Source organism: Bolinopsis microptera, chromosome 9, assembly GCF_026151205.1.
Source record: "Bolinopsis microptera isolate Bmic1 chromosome 9, MBARI_Bmic_1.0, whole genome shotgun sequence".
Classification (NCBI taxonomy): domain Eukaryota; kingdom Metazoa; phylum Ctenophora; class Tentaculata; order Lobata; family Bolinopsidae; genus Bolinopsis; species Bolinopsis microptera.
Window position 1 is genome coordinate 12,750,768 of NC_087080.1, and position 24,513 is coordinate 12,775,280.

At 37.8% G+C, this 24,513-nt stretch overlaps 3 protein-coding genes across 3 annotated transcripts; 1 reads left to right on the forward strand and 2 right to left on the reverse strand.

Annotated features, from left to right (window-relative positions):
- Window positions 1-1,557: 1,557 nt before the first annotated feature.
- Window positions 1,558-9,759, forward strand: LOC134821162 (long-chain-fatty-acid--CoA ligase 5-like). Its single transcript, XM_063831834.1, has 17 exons — window positions 1,558-1,804; window positions 3,945-4,066; window positions 4,240-4,355; window positions 4,541-4,654; window positions 4,904-4,966; window positions 5,115-5,233; window positions 5,432-5,528; window positions 5,743-5,855; window positions 6,255-6,348; window positions 6,634-6,764; window positions 6,922-7,047; window positions 7,250-7,394; window positions 7,519-7,637; window positions 7,850-7,959; window positions 8,062-8,152; window positions 8,277-8,474; window positions 8,636-9,759. Exons 1-17 carry the CDS (start codon window positions 1,649-1,651, stop codon window positions 8,777-8,779), a joined length of 2,058 nt encoding a protein of 685 aa, XP_063687904.1. The 5' UTR covers window positions 1,558-1,648; the 3' UTR covers window positions 8,780-9,759.
- Window positions 9,760-10,067: 308 nt separating this feature from the next.
- Window positions 10,068-11,668, reverse strand: LOC134821163 (uncharacterized). Its single transcript, XM_063831835.1, has 2 exons — window positions 11,372-11,668; window positions 10,068-11,215 (listed from the first exon to the last, which is right to left on the reverse strand). The coding sequence occupies exons 1-2, from the start codon at window positions 11,582-11,584 to the stop codon at window positions 10,712-10,714; spliced, it is 717 nt and encodes a 238-aa protein (XP_063687905.1). The 5' UTR covers window positions 11,585-11,668; the 3' UTR covers window positions 10,068-10,711.
- A 2,339-nt stretch (window positions 11,669-14,007) lies between these two features.
- LOC134820914 (uncharacterized) lies at window positions 14,008-17,085 on the reverse strand. The gene is made up of 2 exons (XM_063831564.1): window positions 17,007-17,085; window positions 14,008-16,345 (listed from the first exon to the last, which is right to left on the reverse strand). Exons 1-2 carry the CDS (start codon window positions 17,060-17,062, stop codon window positions 14,854-14,856), a joined length of 1,548 nt encoding a protein of 515 aa, XP_063687634.1. The 5' UTR covers window positions 17,063-17,085; the 3' UTR covers window positions 14,008-14,853.
- Window positions 17,086-24,513: the final 7,428 nt, after the last annotated feature.

Genomic DNA, 24,513 nt, shown 5'->3' on the forward strand with positions numbered 1-24,513 from the left:
ACCCCACTATAAAGTACTATACTTTACCCCAGTATAAAGTACCGTACTTTACCCCACTATAAAGTACCGTACTTTACTCCAGTATAAAGTACCGTACTTTACCCCAGTATAAAGTACCGTACCTTACCCCAATATAAAGTACCGTACTTTACCCCACTATAAAGTACCGTACTTTACCCCAGTATAAAGTACCGTACTTTACCCCAGTATAAAGTACCGTACTTTACCCCAGTATAAAGTACCGTACTTTACCCCAGTATAAAGTACCGTACTTTACCCCACTATAAAGTACCGTACTTTACCCCACTATAAAGTACCGTACTCTACCCCCGTATAGAGTACCGTACTTTACCCCAGTATAAAGTACCGTACTTTACTCCAGTATAAAGTACCGTATTTTACTCCAGTATAAAGTACCGTACTTTACCCCAGTATAAAGTACTGCACTTTACCCCACTATAAAGTACCGTACTTTACCCCAGTATAAAGTACCGTACTTTACCCCACTATAAAGTACCGTACTCTACCCCCGTATAGAGTACCGTACTTTACCCCAGTATAAAGTACTGCACTTTACCCCACTATAAAGTACCGTACTTTACCCCACTATAAAGTACCGTACTTTACCCCAGTATAAAGTACCGTACTTTACCCCACTATAAAGTACCGTACTCTACCCCCGTATAGAGTACCGTACTTTACCCCAGTATAAAGTACCGTACTTTACTCCAGTATAAAGTACCGTACTTTACCCCACTATAAAGTACCGTACTTTACTCCAGTATAAAGTACCGTACTTTACCCCAGTATAAAGTACCGTACTTTACCCCAATATAAAGTACCGTACTTCACCCCACTATAAAGTACCGTACTTTACTCCAGTATAAAGTACCGTACTTTACCCCACTATGAAGTACTGTACTTTACCCCACTATAAAGTACCGTACTTTACCCCACTATAAAGTACCGTACTTTACCCCACTATAAAGTACTATACTTTACCCCACTATAAAGTACCGTACTTTACCCCACTATAAAGTACCGTACTTTACTCCAGTATAAAGTACCGTACTTTACCCCAGTATAAAGTACCGTACCTTACCCCAATATAAAGTACCGTACTTTACCCCACTATAAAGTACCGTACTTTACCTCACTATAAAGTACCGTACTTTACCCCACTATAAAGTACCGCACTTTACCACAGTGTAAAGTACCGTACTTTACCCCACTATAAAGTACCGTACTCTACCCCCGTATAGAGTACCGCACTTTACCTCAGTATTATAGAGCACTGCTCATATTGGATATTACCAGGGCTCAGACAGCTAACATGTGGAATAGTGTCACTTTGCACTCAGTGTAACTGTAAAGCTGTAACTCCGCAGGATTGTGGTAGCATGCATACTCTATCTTAAAGCTGTGAAGCTGCGTGAAATATTGTTTATCTTTCTTGCTGAGCTGGCTTAATTTTCCAGACAGCTTCACTTTGCAAAGCTGATCGTTACTTGGCAGTTTCTTTTGTTTCTTGGCATGAATCGTTTAAGATAAGAATAGAATTGTCGAGTCCGTCACGTACGGCAACAAACTTGTTAACTTTTCTTCGATCTATTGCCCTAATATCTGACTTTTAACGAACAGTAGGAGAATGAGATCGTTCCCAGAAGTGCAGGATCTGGTGAGCCAGTACAGAAACTTGGACACGCTGTTGGTCGGGGCCGCTTTAACTGGTCTCTTCCTTTGGTGGAGATCTAGATCTGATAAGAGAACTAGGATTATTGTACCAACTCCCCTTTCACAACCAGTAAGTACAGATATCATATTCTAAAACTTAGAACAATCCATAATAACTGGTGGACAGAATCCCATCAACTGCCTGATTGGATTGATTAAGGGGAGATACACCAAAAACGTTTTTGCTCCGAACATCGATTTTATTTTATATTATGGTTAAATAGACAAAAAGAATAAGATTGCACACCTTCAAAATTTTCTAAAAATATTCCCTCATCGAGAAAAAATATATTTTTCTTTTTCGAAAATTTTTTAAATTTGGAGAAGTCTGTCACTGTAATACCGATAGTTCGGCCATTTTAAAAGTTTTTTGGCTGATGTTTTTACTGAACATTACTTACAATCCGTACAAGAAGCCATTGAAAGGATTATATAATTGGACGATAAATGACGAAGTTACAGACCAAACAAGGTCGAAAAAATAAAAATTGAAATTTTTCCCACTTCTAAAGTTGTACATTTCAACAATCACCCAGGTCAGCAGATATCGCTTCAAAAATTCTTGTGAGTGTAGCTGATGATCATATCAAACTTTTTGGAGTAGGATTTCTCTCAGATTTGATTTTTAAGCTATGCAATGTGGCCTCAAACGACTTAGTAAAATTCATCGTAAAAAAGGGCAAAAAAGGCAGATTTAAGGCTTAAAATGCCTATAACTCAAAAAGTATCAGTTTTTTTGAAATAATTTTTACAGAATCGTAATCAGCTTAGTAAGACGAATCTTTTAGTACCAAATAGGTGCTTTTAGAAGACAAATTGTCTTAAATAATTTTCTAGCTCGAACACAAGGGTCCCCCCTTGTATAAATTTTGTATAAATTGTACACATTTTTTTACAAATTTTGTGTCTTTAAATATTATAAATGTCGTACTAAAAGATTCGTCTTACCAAGCTGATTACGATCCTGTAAAAATTATTTCAAAAAAACTGATACTTTTTGAGTTATAGGCATTTTAAGCCTTAAATCTGCCTTTTTTGCCCTTTTTTACGATAAATTTTACTAAGTCGTTTGAGGCCATATTGCATAGCTTAAAACTCAAATCTGAGAGAAATCCTACTCCAAAAAGTTTGATATGATCATCAGCTACACTCACAAGAATTTTTGAAGCGATATCTGCTGACCCGGGTGATTGGTAAAATGTACAACTTTAGAAGTGGGAAAAATTTCAATTTTTATTTTTTCGACCTTGTTTGGTCTGTAACTTCGTCATTTATCGTCCAATTATATAATCCTTTCAATGGCTTCTTGTACGGATTGTAAGTAATGTTCAGTAAAAACATCAGCCGAACACCTTTTAAAATGGTCGAACTATCGGTATTACAGTGACAAACTTCTCCTAATTTTAAAAATTTTCGAAAAAGAAAAATATTTTTTTCTCGATGAGGGAATATTTTTAGAAAATTTTGAAGGTGTGCAATCTTATTCTTTTTGTCTATTTAACCATAATATAAAATAAAATCGATGTTCGGAGCAAAAACGTTTTTGGTGTATCTCCCCTTAATCGTGTTATAATACTCAATTAGGCTTTCAAGGAGGATAATTTTCTAAAAGTCTTGACAGATCTAGGAAACTTTAGTTCCTGTACCCCTCATTTCACCCCTGCTTTGAGGTCAACAAGGGGTTGCTTGATAAGTTAGAACAAAGTTTGGCTCGTAGCCGATGCTTGTAAAACGTGGGGCATAATACAGGGTGTTTCAAGACTCGTGTCTTGAAACACCCTGTATGAACATTATGAACTTATGGTGTGAAATGCCCCGGTGAGGCCACTCAGAGTAATCCGACTCTGTATCGCCAGTGCGCGTGATTATCAGACATCGTGCGTGACCTTAAATTAACATGTAGTAATCCAAGAGGAGGTAATTTGGTTAGGCTAATCAAATTATTATGATTAAAGGCCTGATACAGATAAAGGTTAGGACAAAATGAAATTGTGACGCACGAAAAGCACGTGTCTAGCCGGTCGTAAAGCAGTTCCTACAGCACCGGCAGTTATTGCCGGTGAAGGATAGTAATGCATATGGGTCGTAACCAGAGTAAATTTAATCCCCTAAACAGCGGTACTCAGTATTTCTTTATCTTAAACTTTAAAATGCGATACTTTAAGTTAAAGTATTGAAGCTTTATAACATAAATATAATCATATCTCCAGGTGTTAAAAGAGGAGACGCACAGGTGCAGCATATTTGGTAAAGGACACCCTGTGGTTGAGTGGGATAAGGATATAAATACTATTGGACATCTCTTTGAGAGGGGACTCAAGGTTAATCCTAAGTAAGTCAAGCATCGGCCATTCGATCTCGAAACAGGAGACTATAGGTGATTCTTGGAAATGATAGTCGTTGAGATAAATATGCCCGTCAGATTTAATCTGATAACCGTCCATGCAGTTTATACATGTTATACATGTTATATACATGTTATAATGGAAGATGTTAATATTTCAGTGGTCAAGTGTTTGGGTACAGAGTAGGTAACGGTCCCTATCAATGGATAAACTACCGTGCAGCAGACACATTAATACACAACTTTAGGAAGGGCCTCATGCGGATTGGTTTAACTGGTGAGTCAGGACACAGCTTTTCTGTCAAGAAGAATTTTAGATAAAATATTAACCACGTACATTCCAATTAGATAACGTAAATAAATAATTAAATAACGTAACAAAGCTACTTTTTGTAAGTTAAACTATTTCAAATAGTGATTTTATTACCATGAATTAACCAGATAAACTATTTAACTTTGCAGGTGGACAGGAGGAACTTATTGGCATCTTTGCTAAGAACTCCCCCGAGTGGCATATGTCCATGCAGGGCATTGTTGGTAACAGAAGTATCGCCGTTCCACTGTATCAGACCTTAGGTATTTATAATATCTTATTATTATTTTTATTGTTCATTCATTTTGCAATTGAACGAGACTTGAACTTTTTGTTTCGTCATTCAATTCAATGCCACATAGGTTTCTAGGAGTGCTAAACATGACAATATAGAACCAGTATCTGTTTATTTTTTTCTCCTCTTGATTTCAGTTTATTTTTCAAAATATCAAGCTGAATGTCTTACTTGTACCGACCATCTTCAATTTTTACTTATCAAGTTCTTTTTTCAGGTACAAAAGCCATGAGGTATATTCTATCAGAAACGCAAGTAAAAACTGTGATAAGCGAAAATTGTAAGTCTGGAAAACAATGGGATATCGGGATCTAATTTATTAAATCGTATGTATGGATTTGTATTATAATGTATTGTTCGGAGTAAACACTAAATTCAATTATTAATAAACTTTTGTGTCAATGAATTTGATGAAGGTGTTTTTTCAGGCAGTATTGAAAGATTGTTGACATTTGTAAACAAGGAACGAAGTCAACTGGAAACAATAATTTCGATTGGTGCAGTCTCTTCCGACATTCACCACAAACTTAAACAGCTAGGTATTCAGGTACACATTTTTTGAATTTAGTGGAGATAAAGACAATCAGAAATTTAATAATTGTGGATATGATACGGTAAAATGGTCCTCACATTGCATTCAGTGCCACCAATTCGGATGACGATTTGATAATCAATTGCTGTATATAATCTCATAAACTTGATAAACCCTATATCTGTACCTTTGTGAGCCATCTAATTGTTACAGTGCTACCTGTGGGAGGAGGTCTGTGAGCTAGGTGTTCCTCCCCTACAACTATCTTCGCCTACTGAGGAGGATGTAGCAGTCATCTGCTACACTAGCGGTGAGTTTACTATTAAAGATCGCTTTAAATTCAGGAAAGTGTACAGATAGCAGGAATGCTCACGCATCATTGCTTTTGCTATGGTGCTGAACATTCTACAGCACAAGAAATCAGTCAAAACAATTGCTAGTGTAGGACGAGGGTGAACTTGTAATCAGCTTATCTTATAATTCACTATAGATCTTATTATCCACTAGATCCTATTATCCACTAGGTACAACTGGTGAACCGAAGGGGGCTATGATCACACATAGGAACGTTTTAGCAGCCTTCAAGGCGGGCTGGAGAGGGTTGTGGAATTATCAACATATCCTTACTAAAGACGATGTGAGTTCTTGAAATATTCTCATTGCTTTCAATGCTAAAGCTTTGAGATACATTGAATTGTAAGATCCATTTTGGCGAAAGTCAATAGGGTAATGCCACTTGTAAGCATAAAACTTAAACACAGAGATTCGACTACCTCCATGAGTTAAGAGAACATTCAAGAAATATTGTAATAAATATAAATAAAATAGTCTATGCTATAGACAATGAATATAACACGCCTATACATAAGTACAACACATACCCCTTTTATACGATGCGTTTTTGATTGCGTCATTCCTTCAAAACATCACTGTAAAGGCTTACCATGGCGAAGATGATAATTTAGTATAATTATTATCAATTCCTTGTAAATTGCATTCTCATCCGTTACAGAAATACTGAAAGTAACCTTTACAGATAATAGTGTCCTACCTACCACTAGCACATGTGTACGGGTTTATATCAGAGTGTATAGTATTATACGTTGGAGGGAGTATCGGCTATTTTCGAGGTCAGTATTTTAATATATCTGTATAGTAAGGAAAGTTTCAAAAATGTAATCTAGATTTCAGACTTGTAGAAACCAACTATGTAATAATTTTTGATGGTCATAATAGTACATAATATTATAATGGTAGATTGTGCGCAAGGAGTAGCTCGTAATAAAAATGATACTGAATGTGAGTTTTGAGAAGGCAGCGATAGACTATAGAGCTAAACAGTACAAAATATTATCTGCAGCTTAAAAATACAACAGTCATACTGATTGACTTACTGAGCTATACTCTGCTTCTAGGTGATGTTACGCAACTACTTAACGATATCATGGAACTGAAACCTACGATATTTCCTGCGGTTCCAAGAGTGCTAAACAAAGTGTACGACAGGGTGAACAGTCAGTTGGAATCTAAACCTGCTCTTCTTAAGGTAGATTCAATAAAACAGTCATAAATTCAATTTCAATTTTACTTTTTACTTCAGTAGAACTAGTATATATTTGTAAGTCTTGTAAATTATTCTGGAGCAAACGTTTCTGCATTTATGGTGGTTCAGAAGTCATACAATTAACTGACAAACATTACAGAGAATATTCAACTACGCTGTGAGCAGTAAAATAGCTGAAGTGGAGAAGGGAATAGTAGGAAAAGACACTATCTGGGACAAACTGTTCTTTGGGAAGATTCAAGACAAGCTAGGTGGTAGAGTCAAGGTGAGTTGAATGGTTTAAATGCCATCTCTTTGACGATCTAGTATTAGCTTTTATGATAAGATCCAATAATCAGAAGGTAATCTGATTTTTAAATTTTATAAGATCCAAAGTTTTTCTTCTGTGAACTTTATAGAATTGTGATAAAAAGAGCAGCTATATCAGTGCATGACACTGCCACTAACTGACCTCTTCACCTCTACAGGTAATAATGAGCGGATCAGCCTCAATCCAGCCCCACGTGATACAGTGGTTCAGAGCAGTTGTGGGAGCTAACATCATTGAGGGCTACGGACAAACTGAGTCTACGGCTGCTACTTCCATGTACTTGTTCGGAGATACTGTACCAGGTTCGACCATTTGTGACTGGGGATGCGTCTGAAGTGTCAAGAGTCACGAACATATTCACATATTCACATATTCGCATATTCATATATTCGCATATTCACATACTCACATATTCCCATCTCCCAGGACATGTTGGTGTTCCACTTCCTGACTGGGAGATAAAGCTAGTAGATGTCCCTGACATGGGCTACTTTGTGCGGGACAACAGGGGCGAGGTGTGCGTTAGAGGCCCTGGCGTTTTCAAGGTGAGTCCGAGGAGTCGTAACTCTCCTCGCGTCCTAAGATGGCGTTTTTAAGGTGATCTATGGAGAATAAAATAACGTTTTTTGACAATACAAACTTAAATGGACAAACATGCTTAAAGTAGCAAATGTTCGGTCTTTACCATTAAAAATCAACTTTTATGAATTCATGCAATTATATTTGTGCATCTTTGAGAACAGAAATTTGTATACAGGGTTATTTTAAACAAGAAGCCAAGACAAAGCAGGTTTTGATCGATGGTTGGCTGCATAGCGGAGACATTGGAACTTGGACTCCAGAAGGCAGGCTTCAACTTATAGATCGGTATAATTTGAACGTTTTTGAAGTTTTTAAGTCTTGAAAGCTCCTTCAATAATATCGAAGCTCCTTCAATATTAATGAGTATTCATTCGGGGATTTTTTCAGAAAGAAGAACATATTTAAACTATCACAAGGGGAATACGTTGCTCCAGAGAAAATAGAAATGATATATGAGAGATGTCCGTATGTTTCCCAGGTTAACTCCTATAAATTAATTTTTGGCACCTAACCATTAGCCAAGTTGGCACCTAACCAAGTTGACACTAAGGAAATAGTCTTGGTATCATTCAAACTAGAAAGTAACAAATTAAATGTTTCAGGTTTATGTGTACGGGGAAAGCTTGAAATCTCATCTAATCGGTATTGTTATACTAGATGAAATATCACTGAAGACGGAATGTCCTGAAAAGTTTAATCACATTGAAGTGGCTGACCTTCACCGGTCACAGGAATTTGAGAAGTTTCTCTTAGACTCACTGCGAACTTTAGGCAAGGAAGACCTCGTCGGATTTGAGCAGGTGAGTTGGGATTGTTCAACGTGATACATCCCCATCATATCTACAAATCTAGAAGATTGTCAATTGTAATGAAGAGTAGCACTTAATTTAATTAACTTGATAATATGAAATAAGATTCTTTGCAGTTTTAGATTTCAGCTTCTTAATTTTCATTTTCACAGGTTAAAAAGATAAAGCTATGTCCAGAAACACAAGCCTTCTCAGTGGATAATGATATGCTTACTCCCACTTTCAAGAAAAGGAGGCATAACATAAGTCAGAAATACAAGGACGTTTTAGCTTCGTTATATAATGAAGCAGTGTGAGCTACTGTTGTTATCTTCAACAGCTAGTCTTCATCAGGTCCCAAGAGATCAGCCGAAATTGACATTCACCGAAGTTATCCCATGCAATGCCCCACGCCAATGCATTGCCCCCACGCCCAACTCATCAACTTGACTGTTTATCATAATGAATCAGAATGTGACCTCTTATGATGCATATCAGATTGTGAACAACCTCAAATCTATAACGGATAACAGCTAGTTTTCATAACCTCAAATCCATAACGGATAACAGCTAGTTTTCATAACCTCAAAAAACTGCTGAAATTGACATTCACGAATTAGACCCCATACAATGCCCCCACAACCCCCCATGGACTCGACTGTTTATTATGGTGCAATAATGAATGTGACCCATTAGAATGTACAGCAGATTGTGGACAACCTCAAATCTATAATGATAACTGCAGTTCGAGCATGGTTCATTCAGAATATACACTTGAAGAGAGGCATCGCCTTTAAACTCCAGTTGTAATTTATTTTGATAGCGTTTATTTTTTATTGTGATGATTTTGCAAGGATTAAAAACGTTATTCGTGGAAAAAAAAGTGTCTCATTTTTTTAGACAATAATACTCACTACTCAGTTTGTCATTTTCTACGAATTCAAATAACACAATCGGCAATCACAGGGTTTAATCTAAAGAAGAGGTTAAATAACAATAAAATAAACACCCAGAAGTAATTAATCAATTGATAATCACATAAGTGCATTGAATATAAATCTATGATCAATTATGTAGTTATTTATGAGAAATCGAAGTCTGTTATCTTTTAGGCACGATTATCTCTATATTTTGCTTAATAAAATTTAGCGTTGTGTCGGTCGCACTTCCAAGTACAAGACCAGAATTATAATTTAAGTGGATTTGTGCCAGTTGCATCTAGTTTGAGAACTAGAAGCACAAATGAGTAGAGATTGCTATTTGCTACACTTTTCAATGTTACAGTGTTCGCCAAGCCAAGAACATGCGTCAGTTACTCCTCATAGAATCTTGTGAAAGTTCTCAAGTTGCTGAAACTCAGATGACGTCAGATTAAGTCATCAGTACAGCCTACCCCAAAAATGTAGGAACCGCCTCCTATTACGACACCAGTGCAACACCCTCATGTTACCATGGTTACGAAATCTGCACAAATGTAGGCACTCCCTACGTTGCGTAATCAGTGTTGAGAGTTGTGTGGGTCATTCATTTCTATAATTCTTAAAGGATTTAAATTAAGGCCAAGGACATCGGAAAAGATTTATAATGAAATGAAAAAACACGATTATGAAATATAATGTAATGTATATTATGTGCAGCTTAAGAAAAGTAAAAGACAATATAATGTACATATTATCATGCAAAGTTAAGAAAATATCTACACGCAGCGATACATAAATTCATCATTCTTGGGAATAAATCTTTCTGAAACATCAGATTTCTTCATAGCTTTTCCTTAATGCCGGGTGTTCAGAGGTGTCCACAGCAGTTGTGTTCACTACAATAATTGTGTTCACTGAATGTCATACGAAAAGGTTCAAAGTGCAGTATGGGTCACAGTTTCTGTCGTCTCCATTAAAGCAATTGTACTTAAACCATTTTAAATGGCGCGTAAATGGAGATAGGAGATTGATTGTATCTAATTACATATCATCTTTATCATATGCACATTAGTCTTGGGCACTTTATCACGGTTAGATCTGAGAAAAGCAAAATTCGATGGCACTTCTTCTCGAGTAGCCAAATTATTATGACTTTTCAACTGTAAAGTTAGAACAGGAAGATGTGCATGATGTTCTCCTAGATCATTGGATCAGTCCTTAGGATATGCAATAATATCCGTTTGTCTCGCCAGCATGTGTGAAACCTTCTTTTGGCTTATGTATCGGCTAAAATACCGCATTGTCACTACATTATATCCTATGAAGAACTCAGTCCTTACATATATTGTCGTCACTAAGATCGTCCAAAGAAGCGAGCATCAGAGCGGAACTGTATTTACGCTGGGAGTTTGAAGACAAGCTAGTAGCTATGGAGTTAGATCGACTTCGAGCTAAGGAGTGAGTCGACATAGCGAAAAGGCTGTATCTTCGCTTTGGTTCCAACTTGCCGGGAGCGGGGCTTGATTTATCTTTCTTCTTCTTCCTAAAGCTCATGTGAAAAGTCTTGAGTATTTTTTGCTTCTTTTTCTTCTTTTTCTTGAGTAAAGTGCCCGTGCCTTCTAGACTTGCTACTCCACTGTCGTCCGATTTCTTTGATCGAACAGATTGCCGTGTCTGTGGTGACACTTCAGTTATAGTAATTGCAGGTTGCTCTGTTTCTAAAATATTATCAAGATCTGAAACCTCGGCAGTAATGTTTGGGTCTGAACCATCTGGATCAGGGACTATAGACTGTTCAGTCTTGTCATCACCAGTGTTCTCAGTGATGTCTTCCTGAGGAAGAGTGCTATAAGCGTTTTCATAGAATCCTTCGTGACTAGCCAAACTATTGACGGACATCCGATCCAATGGAACAGGTGACAAAAACAAAGGTATTTTAGGCAAGCCGTGTTGGCTGTAACGTACTGAGCTATCTATTGCTATGTAAACCTTTCTTAGACTGGGATCCGAGGAGAGAGAGATCCCATCGATCTCATCCACCGCGTACAATTCAACCGGCTGGGGTTCAGTGGCTCCGTATCCTGCCTGATCATCGACTATCGCTCCGTTCTCATCAAACTGATCTTCTCCGGAGCAGTTGGAGCCGCCACTTCTACGGCGCTTTCTGGGACAGCAAAGGAAGAAGCCGAGGTTTACCATCATGACACTTGCCAGTCGCTGTAACAATTGAATAAATTATGTTAAAAAGGGTTAAAACTGGATTAGAACGTGATCAAACTAGCGATTTCAAGTTTCGACTACTCAAACAAAAATCAAGATAAATCAAAGAGCTCTGCAAGGATCATACTGGAGCTGACATAAAAACGAAGTGACTTAATGAGCAAGTGGTTAAAAACAGATGATACGTGGACAGAACACAAGTAAACTATTTACACAAGTAGGCAATAGGCATTCCACTCGAGGAGTACTGAACGAGTAACGACTTTGTTTTCAGCAAGGACCCCCACCATCTCATGTTTCCTCTACATTAGTCCTATAAGCAGCTTATTTTGAGAAGAACACTCTGAGAGTTAATCTTGGCGTCTGGCACTCAACATTGCTGCTTCAAGTACAATGAGGCTTCAGAACAGTAGACGTGCGTCTGCTTTCATGGAAAATGATTTCACAGCCAAATAATTCTATGTGGTATTTCACAACAGCAGAGGAAAGCAGAAAATAGATGTGTTATAATGGCAGTCACATTCATTGTGGTAGAGGTCAGTGTATCACGGGAGGGGCTTTGATACTTGCTAATGTATTTGAAGGGATGTTCTTGTACAGGTAAAGAATCCCTCGGTAGAGGGAAGAGAGTGAAAGTAATGGTAAACATTGTAAGTGCTTGATAATTTATTAACAATGTACTGTTATCATGGTGCAAGATCAGGCGCAGGTAACGTCATCAGTGAGTGGGATAGTCTCCCCCAAAGATTAAGTTTTAGAATTTAATGTTTAATTATTACCGCTTGCAACTGTGATTAGTGAAATACAATAGCAAAAGGTAGGTTCGGGGACAAAGAAAAAGGCACATTTAAATACAATAGACATTTATACAAATGTTGGGAGGTTAATCAGATTCCACGAACACCTGCTGTTAGAATCCCACTAGGCAAGCAAAAACACATTCGACAGAAAAGGGAAAATTTCAAACAATTAGCTGAGACTCCCATTAAGGCTAACACCGATGGATGTCTGCTTAGCGGTTGTGGCACAACGGCCGAAATTCGCACACTGTACATAGTGTCCAGTCCACACCGAAATACATAACTTTAAGTTACTGTTAAGCAAAAGACAATGGTGCTTTGCAGACTTGCCAAGTTGCTACATCAAAATGGACCACACCGGTATAAGGTATTAAAAGGTACAATTAGCTCATTGATTGTATACTGACAATCAATCCCCATTACCCTAGGACGAAATATGAACCCAGTAACTCGTCGTTATATCATATGTAGAGAGTAACTCTACGAAAGAGCGAAGGTTAGTTGCTATAAAGCTATAAGTTAATGAGGTATATTGATCGCTCCAAGAATATAATATTATATAATAATAGTGTTAATCAACAAAGAAGTTATGAATATGATCGAACTCTATGTTGATAGTTTTCTTAACAAGTACTCATATTGTCGTCAAGCGTGGATATTATAGCCTGAACCACGTACCCCGCAGAGCTTCCCAATTATTCGGCTAAGTCTACCGGAGGAGGGAGTCAGGGAGTCTGACCAGAACGATGGTGGTCCCTTTTATATATGTCGAATTAACAGAATAGCATTAACTCCTGTTAATAGCATTAACAGGAGTTTAATCTGAAGCCCCAAAAAGTAAAAAAAGTATCACTGTATTAGAATTTGGTGTGGAGTCGGTTTTGCAGCCAGTATATTCAGCGTAATGCTAATATTAGATGCAGTTCCTTGATCCTGGAGTCAGGACACAATCCCCAGTCCCCACTGGGATCGTGTCACCCTATAACCTGTCCCCCGTCCTTCGTCCGACTTTGTTATTCTCATTAAAATACGCTCACTCTGAACAAAGCTTCTAAAATATTAAAGTACAATATAAAGATGTATGTGCGAAACAACGCAGCTTATTTCTAGAATAATGCAAATTCTGGAATAGAGCATGTCTAGAACGAACTCTCGTGTAAAACAACTATGAGTAGTAAATAAGTCACCGTACAAAGTTGTTTAGACTTAGTGGATTGACAGACAATGCCAATAACTCTGTTATTGTCATCAAACAGAAACCATTTTCTTGTTAGTTAATTGAATTAGAGTAAAATCAAAATGTCCACCTTGGTGTTATGAAGTGTTCTTGCAATTTAACCGAAGGAAATTTAGTTTAATGGCTGACGCACGAAAAATATTTCATTACATATTACATAATGGATGATCAGATGATGCAGACTCTCGTTTTATGATTAGCAGCTTAGTCTTTAAGTCCTCTCCTCAAATAGTGACTAGTGTGTACCAGATTTACTTAAATTTTATTATTTTTTCAATCATCCATTTTTTATTACTGGGCATATCCATTCAATTTGAGTTTTGTCGGCGATGAGTAGTATTATTGAGGATTTAAAAATAACAACTCAATTTTTATGTAGAAAAACAAAATAACTTTCATACCCTGCATATAAGTTCTTCTACCAAACTATTTCAAACCAATCAATAATTTTCATCATAATTTGTCCGAATGGTGTCTGGATCTATAAAGAAATTATTTGTTGTCAAAACGAATAGAAGTAACAAAATTTCCAGTCAAAAATATCATCTGAAGAAAGATATCATTTTGTTTTTTATTATTTATCTTGCTTACTGTTGCTTACATGATGTAAGCAACATCTATGGAATCAGATGTATATATTTAAAACCACATTCCATGCAATGTCGCTCGACCGACATTAACTTTCTATATTTGACGAATAATAAAACGTTAGCAAAACTTGGAAGACCGCAGAGTAAAAGGTATAATACATATATCAACAACCCTTGTCTAATGTCTAGGATTAGCCATATTTAAATCATGACCAAGAAACGTCGAATTCTGAACCTCAGAACTCCGGACCAAATAAATCGCGGACCCGACCATCAAGGTTTAGGATTCTTGCGAAAAGTGCGGAAAATTTGATGGTTAAATCCCTGGGTGCCGGAATCAAATTCAACGTCTTAAAATCTGTCGCCGGACATATTTAGATGCATGGCTTGCATGGCTTGCATGCATAGCTATTAAATGTTATTTGAACTTATATGCTGAGCAAGCAAAAGTATGAGTACTCCATTCACAAATAATGATGCTTTCCTCTACCAGAGATAAAGCGAAACATTTATATAAACGTGACACAAAACAGATGTTGTTAATTGCTTTTAATTGCTTTTTACAATTGTATTATTTTACAGACGCTTTTTAAAAGATTTTGCAAATTGCAGATAATTAATTAATTAATCCTTACAAATATCATCATCACTCAGATCGTCTAACGATGCGAGAAGTAAACTAGCACTGTATCTACTCTTTGAGTTTACTGACATGGTGCTAGAAGCAGCATCAGCGTCTGCTCCGAGTGTAGGAGTAGAAGCGCTGTAACCTGCCTGCTGCTGCACTAGCAACTTGTTCTTCTTCTTCTTCTTAAATTTGAACTTTTTAAATAATTTGAGTTTCTTCTTCTTTTTTGGTAGTCCAGCAGCATCAAGACTTACCATGCTGGTTGCGCTTTGAAGACTGACGGCGTCGTCAGAGAACACGGCTGATTGGCTTTTGTATCGAGGAGTAGTTGAAATATACTTATCAACCACAACCCCACTGTCGTCAGAAGTTTTCGATTTGATAGACTCTTTTTGCTGCAGATCAGGTGCACTGTCAACTTCGATTGATGGGACAGGTTGCACAGGAACAGGCTCGGCTGCTTTCTTATGCTCGACCTGAGGAACACTGTACATCGGGTCTTCAAGATAAGTTTTGGGGCGTTTGTCCGGGCTTTTCCGGACTTCCTGACTTGCTGCAGAAGGGTCAGCGGGTTGTTCAGCAGCTGGTACCTCTTCTTCTACTTCTGCTGCTGAAGGCGCTTCCGTTATATCTTCTAGGGAAGCTGTACCGGACGTGCTCAGCATTTCTGTGGCGCTGATCCTCTTTATAGGCTGCCTATCAAGACTGGCTGTTTCTTCTTTTGACCAGCTCTTGACTGAAGATGATTCTGCTTGCAAGCTTTTAGCAGAGGGCGTTGCACTTGTTCTACTTACCCAGCTGTTTACTGAAGCTGTATCCTCACGAAGAGACATCCTGTCAGCTTGATTCGCTATAGGATCAAGTCTTCGGTCATTACAAGACCAACTGTCCAATGAAGAGGTATCACCAACCTTCTGCATCAGCTGTTCTCTAGAGGCAGAGACGTTAGTCAAACTGTAAGTCTCAGGATCCCCGAGAACATGGATCTCGCCTAAACTCGAACTAGATGATATTACGGAGTTTTGGTATTGCTCCATTCTCTCTTCCTCGTCATAATTCTGTTCGGATAAAATTGATAAAGACTGAAGAGGCCTGGTGAGGGCTTCACCTTCCTCGTCAGAAGAGTCGCCATCAGGAACAGGAGAATAGCCTGCTGAATTTGTATTAATGTTCGGTTCATTTACACCATCCTGTTCAGTTGCCAATTCAACGTCCTTGGTTGCACCGTACTTCGCTCCGTCGCCGGTGATTTTATCATTTTCCTTCGCTCCGTTATACCCGGTCTGATCTTTAACTATTTTATTGTTGTGGTAATCATCGTCATCACTGCTGCTGGATTCGGAGTAGCTGAATGATCGGCTCCTGGTAGAACTGGCCCTGCTTCTGCTGTCGTCATCAATTGGCCGGCCTCTTCTCCGTATGCAGCAGAACCAGAAACAGGGAGCAAGACTGAGGAATCCCCCTGGGTCTTTTGCCATGAACCATGTACTGAAAATAGAACAGCGAGTTAGAATGATAAATCTAAAGAATAACAATCAACATTACATATCAACATTTAACATATGCATTAAGACTGAACGGATAAAAATTTAAGGGGCATCTTTACGATTTGATAACAGACAACTTCAGATTATTCACAAATTATTTTGGGTCGGAGAGAGGGTGTTACTCAAACTATTGGGTGATACGGGAGATTGACAATTACATTCATTAAGAATGATGGTGTTGGTCCCGACATGAACAATGAAGTGAATATTTCTACAAATATAATAGACAAAAGCAAATGTGACACGTATTATTGACGGACATTTACACAATGAGTCACTAATACACGAAAAACTATAGAAAAATAGTGTTAGCAGAACATTGAAAAGATTCTATGGAACAACTGTAAGCAGTGAATGATACGTCAAGTAATTTTTGCGTTATATTTGAATTAAGATTTAATGATCAAATTGGTACTGATGACTGTGAAAAACAATGCAAATGTCAATAAATTGACTTTTCTCTTAAGGTTATACATAAAACGTGTGTTTTAATACTTTCTATACTAATACAAAACAATTACTTTGAAAAGCTGGATAAAATGTATTGAGTAATACTAATAATATAACATCAAAACGTCGAATAATCCACATTAAAAACCTACCCATTAGTACGAAACCTATTGAGAAGCCTATAAGCAGGAACCTTCTCAACGCTCATCACGCAATCTGCGGACCACCTCCTTAACTGCGCCAGTCGGATATCAAGTTCAAACCAAACAGATGAAATTGTCTACTTAGTTAATTAAAGTACCAAACAAACTGAGGGTTGTGCATATATTTCGAGATGATTCATCAATCAAGTCAAGTAGACGATTCTCTAAAGTCATAATTAACTAAATTCGTTAAAAATCGTCCTTAGTCCCGGATTTCTTATTTTAATGTGGAGCACTGTCTCATCACCCTCATGAGAGAATGTATGATTAATAGTCCCACAGAATGAATTGCGAGAATGAAAGGACGATCGCGATTTATAGCTATAACATTGCTTAAGACTAAGAGCTACAACATTGTACAAGAGCCGGGAGAGAGCCGCCTAAGAGCTTTTTATGTGCCATATATAGGAAACTAAGAGTTTATGCATTTGTAGCTACAACATTGTACAAGAGCCGGGGGAGCCAATCAAAAGCTTTAAGCTAACCAGAAGCTTTACACTCGAAATCTAAGGAGCAAACCACACTAGAAGGATCCTGTGCATCCCACATCTAACACAAGCCGCCTTAATAGGAACGTAGGGGAGTAACAAAGTAAGAAAAGGGGAACAACTACAGTAAGCTGTACATAGGGCAACACGAACTTTAAAGGGTATGATCCGGTACAATAGAGCTTGATAATGAGTGTACCGCATGGTAAACGGCCGACTATAACCGCGATTTCGTACACAAAACATTCGGGCGGGGAGTAGAGAAGGGAGGGTTGAAATTTTGACGTGAGTTGAATCATCTCGTGTTACACTTTGTAGGGAGGAGAAGAAAGGGCTAGAGTTTCTGAATGGTTGTAATTTTGAAAGTAAGAAAAGGCGAAAACAGCCACAGCAGGCTAAGGTAGCGCTGGGGTACTACAGCGTGGTGCGTCACCGGATATATAATTGCGATTAAGATTTAAGACTGAGTCTGAGAGTCTCACTAATTTAACGCGAACAGTGTGAAATAAGTACACCTTTAACCAAAAAGTAAATGCAAAACTTAAACTTCAGACTACAGATTGGTCATAGAAAATAAAGATTTGAGTATACGACCCACAGTATGATCGTATGAGCTTTCCGGGCTGCGCACACATAAGTAAATAAAATTTAAGTTGAGACACTTAGTGTAAAAGTAAAAATAAGAAAATATGAGTATTGAGTAACTTTTAAATTAATACATTGTTGTAATACGATGTTTAATTTTTCATGAGTGTACACTCTACAGTCCACAGCACTGCAAAACAATGAGTTGGGGCACAACAATGAGTAGGGGGAATTACTTAATCAATTATAATTTTGACCAGCTGAATTAAACTCTTATTTATTCATAGTTTATAAGTTTATAAACTTTTAATAAATCACCGAATCAGAAATAGAGCATTCAAATTCTATGGAATTAAATGTTTAAGCATTGTTCATTACTTCACGAAAAAGGTATTCAAGACAGTTAAACAGATGCGCGCCCTGTAACTTGCTTTTGGTATAATCTCGCTGTAACCTTCAACCATGTATCATAATATAATAAATAATAGTAAATTATAAATAGAACAATGAACATGTAACTCTTAGTTGTAGTGAACGGTGGATTTTGACGTATTGACCGCACGTTCCAGTCATTTTGTAGTGAACGTTATTGAACGTTTTTAGTGAACGTCAGTGATTATCAAAAACAAAAAATTATGAAAATAAACTTTTTGAAATCTTAATTTCCCCAACTGATAATTATCAATTTTCCCAAAATGAAGCAATCCTATTTCTGTGCACAAAAGATTAAGATTAAAAGGGTAATATTATTATCAATAAGTTATAAGGTACACGTACTCAAATTCGACACGCACTCTAGTTCGACACGTACTGTAGTTCGACAAACCCTAAGGTTCGACTCTGTCGAACCAAAGCGCGCTACATGGACTCAAGTTCGACACGTACTAAAGTTCGACAAGAGAACTTCGACTGTCGAACTAGAGTTTTGAAATCTCCGGTCTCAAGCAACGATCCTTTACGATCGCTTGTAATCTATTCGTTTGCTTTCCACTTGTCTCATGCTGTTCAATTATGTGTGAATGTAATCTCTATAATGCATATTCCATATCTATGAACATTTAATTGTCCTCTACTCATAAGTTAATTGTTAGTTAGCAGAATTGTAGACTTAGCGGAGAGATAAAAGACTAACGTAGTTACTCGTACTCCGTTTTATAGATCTTGATTGTAGAGTGCGCTATATAAATATCAACCACGTACCATACTTTTTATTATCACAAACGACTAGTAACCGAGTACCGGTCTAGAGATTTGGCTGCTGAATCGAAAATAGTCGGATATCAATATATTTTCCTGTTAGCTAGACCAGAACTGAGTGGCAAACAGGAGAATTAAAACTATACTGAAAGGTTCTGGAATTTCTAACCGCTCATGGTTGCTAGATGTCAGAAAATTTGTTTATCTGCCATTGAACCCTGTGATCCTATTATGAGGACCCGGCAATAGCCATTGGATCACAAGCAGAAACTATTTGTAGAACTAGAGTACGCTACCTGGACTCTAGTTCGACAAGTACCGAAGTACGACAGGGGCGATATCTGGCGAATTTAATTTGTCGAACTATAGTGCGTGTCGAATTAGAGTACGTGAATCCTACTGAACACCACTAGTAATTTATCCATAACGTTCAGAACGTGCGATGAGTTTTAGTGAACGTATGTACAGAATATTTTTAGTGAACGTTCCGTACGTGCATTACAACTAATTACATTGTAACTGCTAACGTCGCTGTTAAGTGTTAAACAGGTGCCACTGATTTACACGTTTAAATAGTTACAATAAATAGCTACAATAGTTATAAAGACTGCAGCTGTAGCTAATAAAGATCCATTAAATAGGTATCTAGGGGGTCGAGAACTCAGAACACACCTCATTATTTTATTTTTTTCGTATTTCCCGAACTCGTGAGAGCCAATCAAATATCTGAAGACTTCCTAAAAGTTAAAGGCAAGCGAGAGGATTGGGTTGGGCTGGGCCTGGCCTGACACACCCTCCTGGACATGGTTGAGCAAACTTGCTGCCTAGATCCGGGACTGCCAGACGTATATGCTACTCCGCACAGCTACTGCCCTCATACCAGAGTACCAAGATAAATAACCCAAAAAGCTACCTAAAAACTCTAGGAGGTACAACAAACGAGAGTGATTTAATGATTAAAAGTCTTTGTTAAAGTTGAAGTGAAACTATAAGATGATTTAAGATAACTAGATACGCTAACAACTGTACCAGCACAACAAAGGAATGTAATGATCACGTGACAGGATCAGTTTTACAACAGCAGGTGGGTCGAATAGCTAAGTGTTCAGTTACACATGGGGCTTCTAGATCCCTGGATATCGTGCCAGATGTTTAACCAGATCAATTTCACAGCAATTGCGCAATTAATTCTTTCCTGAAAATTATAATTGGACTTGAATGATCGTCGCCACGAGCTGTAAAGCATCATGGAAATAATACGTAGTCGTGCAAATGGCTGCTATGTTGTACGGTTCAGATCTATACAGTGACAGTAAATACAGAGTAACTGATCAGAGTCATGACCGTTCTACTTACACTATTACTAAGAGGTTGACATTGCGTAACCTATAGGTCAGTGAACACGCAGAACGTAACAACACACCTTCGAAGCAGGAGAGTGTCATGTCCTGGAACTTAGAGATCTTCAAAGCACCTCAATTTTTATGAGATACCATAATCACAGTTTTCTGTAGCCAGATTGAGTCCCAGAATGTGTTATTATGCCTTATATGTGTTCCAAACGGAATCTGTACTGTTGTCCAGGTTCACGTTGTCATTTTGTCAGGAAGCGAACTAATTTCTACAGTATCTATTGGACACGCCTTTAACCTGCTTTGCTATTAACACGGCTATATGACTCAAGTAGTACGTGGGGGATAACGGATATCTAACTCAAAGTTTCAACAATCTCGTCAGGAAGAAGAGAAAGGAATCAATCAAAGAGACCTTTACATTTATGGGTGTTTACATCTTGGTTATAAAAATGTTACCGAGTATTGGTGAAAACTAATAACTATAACAGAATTATGTTACAATTTGAGAAAAACTTTATGTGGGCTTTTGTACAGAAACTGTGGCTGAAAACTGAGAGTATGAATGACAACTTTTAGCAAACTTAACTTAAATTACCTTTTTGACAAGCGACCGTACATTCCTCTCCAAATGAATAGTGTCATAGCAACCAGCAAAATTTCGCAGATTTGTTGGCAACAAAAGTAATGCTGAGTGCCGTCTAGACGTCCTATCATGGCTTTTAAGTGTCCGTGACCAGCCTCAAGCAATTGTGATGGCAAAACAAAAGCACCCGAGCATGCTATAAACTACAATTTTAATATTACTCGCAACTGAAAAGATGAAATTTACAATCTAAGGAGATATCAGAACAAAGGTTATCGGCTTCTCAGTGCAGTCTCGATCAAATCAGCGGATATCTCAAAACAAATAAAACAAATAAAACAAATACCATTACTAGAACAAAACAGCTGATAAAACCGTAATTGGAACACAATAACCACAGATTATGTACCAGAATACAGCACTGAGTACATTAGTATTATATACATTTGGGAGGTGGTGGCCCCTGCAATGTGTTGTCTATCACACTGAACAAAACACATTAAACCACATTAAACCACTGAAAGTCTGCACTGTAAACAAGATGAAATATGTCTAAGGTTATGTCATTGTGTATAAACAACCTGTACTAGGGTGTGTGGACTGCTGAAACAGAGAGTTCGCTCTTTAAATTTAGCTCTTATTGTTCTTGAGAGTTACTTTTGTTGTGGAGCTTGGTATAAACAGATCGTTTGTGTGCAAACCTGTGAATTAGCACATGGAGAGCTGGACACAGGCTCACAGGCTGGGTGAGAGTGGAAAGTGTGTGCACGTTTTGCAACACAGCTCATGAGTGCTCAATCTCAAACAATACCACCCACTGGATCTACTCGGTTTATCCACCCTAACTGTATCCACCGGAATGTAGAGGCGAAAATCAAAAGTAGAAATTGAGTGTGATAATTGGTTTGCATTTAAAGAATATTAGGAAAAGAAAGAAATAAGCAGGTAACGGAATTAGGCAGAACATTATCAGTTTCCAACAATTTCACTAACCCCACCAGAACAATACCAGGACCCAGGTGAGTGTAGAATGTAGTTAAATAGCTCCCACGTCTCCTAATCTGCTCTCATGAGGGGGTTACATGGGGTTCTGGGTTCACATTCTAAAGCAGCTTTTGTGTCCACTTGACTTCACACTTCACATCACCCACATACAGTATACACTGTGTCTGTAAGTACCATGTTCTATCAACTTAACATGTACTCAACACTCAAGTCTCTATGATGGAAAATGATAAAATAGACAAGACCATAGCTTATGATTACCAAAACTTGCTAGTTTCACTCTAAGATCACCTGATGAGTGGACACTGAAAGTGATATTGGACTCGGTCCAACGCCTTACATCCGCTCTAAGGAATTCTGTCAAGAGCTCAGAGCTGGATAAGCTCGCTGCTGCTCTGAACATATTTTGACGCTCATTTAGAGCGTTATTTACCTCTTACTGAGCCATTAGAAACGTTAGGATCGTAGTAAACTCCAACATGGCACAATAATCACGAGGACTCTGACAAACCCAAGCCTGACAGCATATCATGTAATCACAAAACAATTCCTCTTGGAATTTTGAGAAAGACACGGCACTATTACGATTATAGGAGACAGTTAACTAGTAAAGCATTAGTAACTATAGTAACGCATTACTCATGACAAAGTGTTTGTAGGCATGCTCCACCTGATGGAGACAGAAAACTTTGATTAACTGGAGAGCTGTTTTATATAGTTTGGAAAGGGGTCATTACTCGATACTTGCCAGTGCAGCAGACGATAATGAGTATTATAGACCGCTGATAACAGCTGGATCTAAAAGTAATATTTTAATGCAGCAGAATGTGACAACGACCACCATCATTTTAATTAATATAAAACATAATTTAATCAAGTATAATAAACCCATATACAGTCTTTAAAGTTAAAGCTTTAACTTCACATGAAAACGTCATCACAATGAAAAACGTCATCACAATGAAAAACGTCATCACAATGCGTCATAAAACAGATAAACCTAATTCACTGAGCTCTTTATTCAAACAAATTAGCTCATCACGCTACATCATCAGACCAGTATAATAAAGTAACAAAGTAATAAAGTGATACTAATAACACCACAGCTCTTTACCCTACAGCCACGAAACACCATACCTTACCAGAAACAACAGTAAGAGAGGTGACGAGCAGGCTCCTCGAAATGTGAACTGGGAAATTGGGGGACAGAGCGAGCTACTTTAGCTGGGAGAGGAGCAGGTGCACAAACCCCACTGGAGGAGCAGATTATATGCACAGTGCACAGTGCACAAAGTCCGCTCTTTTCTCTGATCCAGGTCACGATCTCAGGGCTCATTGTCCCACAACACTCTCTAGTCTCTCTAGTCTCTCTAGTCTCTCCCTCATGTGCTGGTGTGTGTGTGTGTGTGTACGTTCGTGTGTGTGTGATCATGATCTGATGTTAACATGTGTTCACGAAAATAAATTAGTCATGATATTAATTCGTGGTGTCAGGTCTCTTACATTTATACGGCTCATAATAACAATTACATTTAGAGTCTTTAATAAGGTGTATATTAATGTTTAAAAGTGTCCTAAGTGATTAAGTTTAACTTTGAGGACTCTGGAATGTGTGATAACAAAGGGAACAGCTGCAAACAAAACTAGGAGGAGTTAACATCGAGTACCGACTGAAAGAACTCAACACTGAACGAAACCAAGATAGACTTGAAGCAACAGAAAAAAACTCAAGCTCCGTAACCAAAATTCCTTAGAAAACTAAAAACCTTAAAAAACTAAAAACCGTCCTTGGGACTTAAATAAAGTAAATGTATCAAGCAACAACATCTTGCTAACGATCAGCTGAGGCCGAACATACCAGAAAAAATACGGCCCTGTTGACGTGTCAGATTTGACGGAGCAGCACCAACGAGTTAGTGTGGACTTTGTCGACATATGCTAAAATATTCGGGCTGCATTTGTTGAGTTGCTACACTAGTTTACTACATATTTGGGATATTTAATGTAGCACATGACTTGTATTTTATCACTTACTGGTTGGTACATTAACTTTAATTTGGTACTGATATATCTTAGATAAAACTCTGTCAACATCTTTAAATCAGAAATCGTGACTTTTAAGAGATTAAGGATCCGATATTATAGGATACAGTATCAAGGATGAAAAGCGTATTCTGTTTCCCCCCTTTCTCCTATCTCACGTCCCATAAAATACAGTCAAATTTGCGAACAGCCAATAGGCT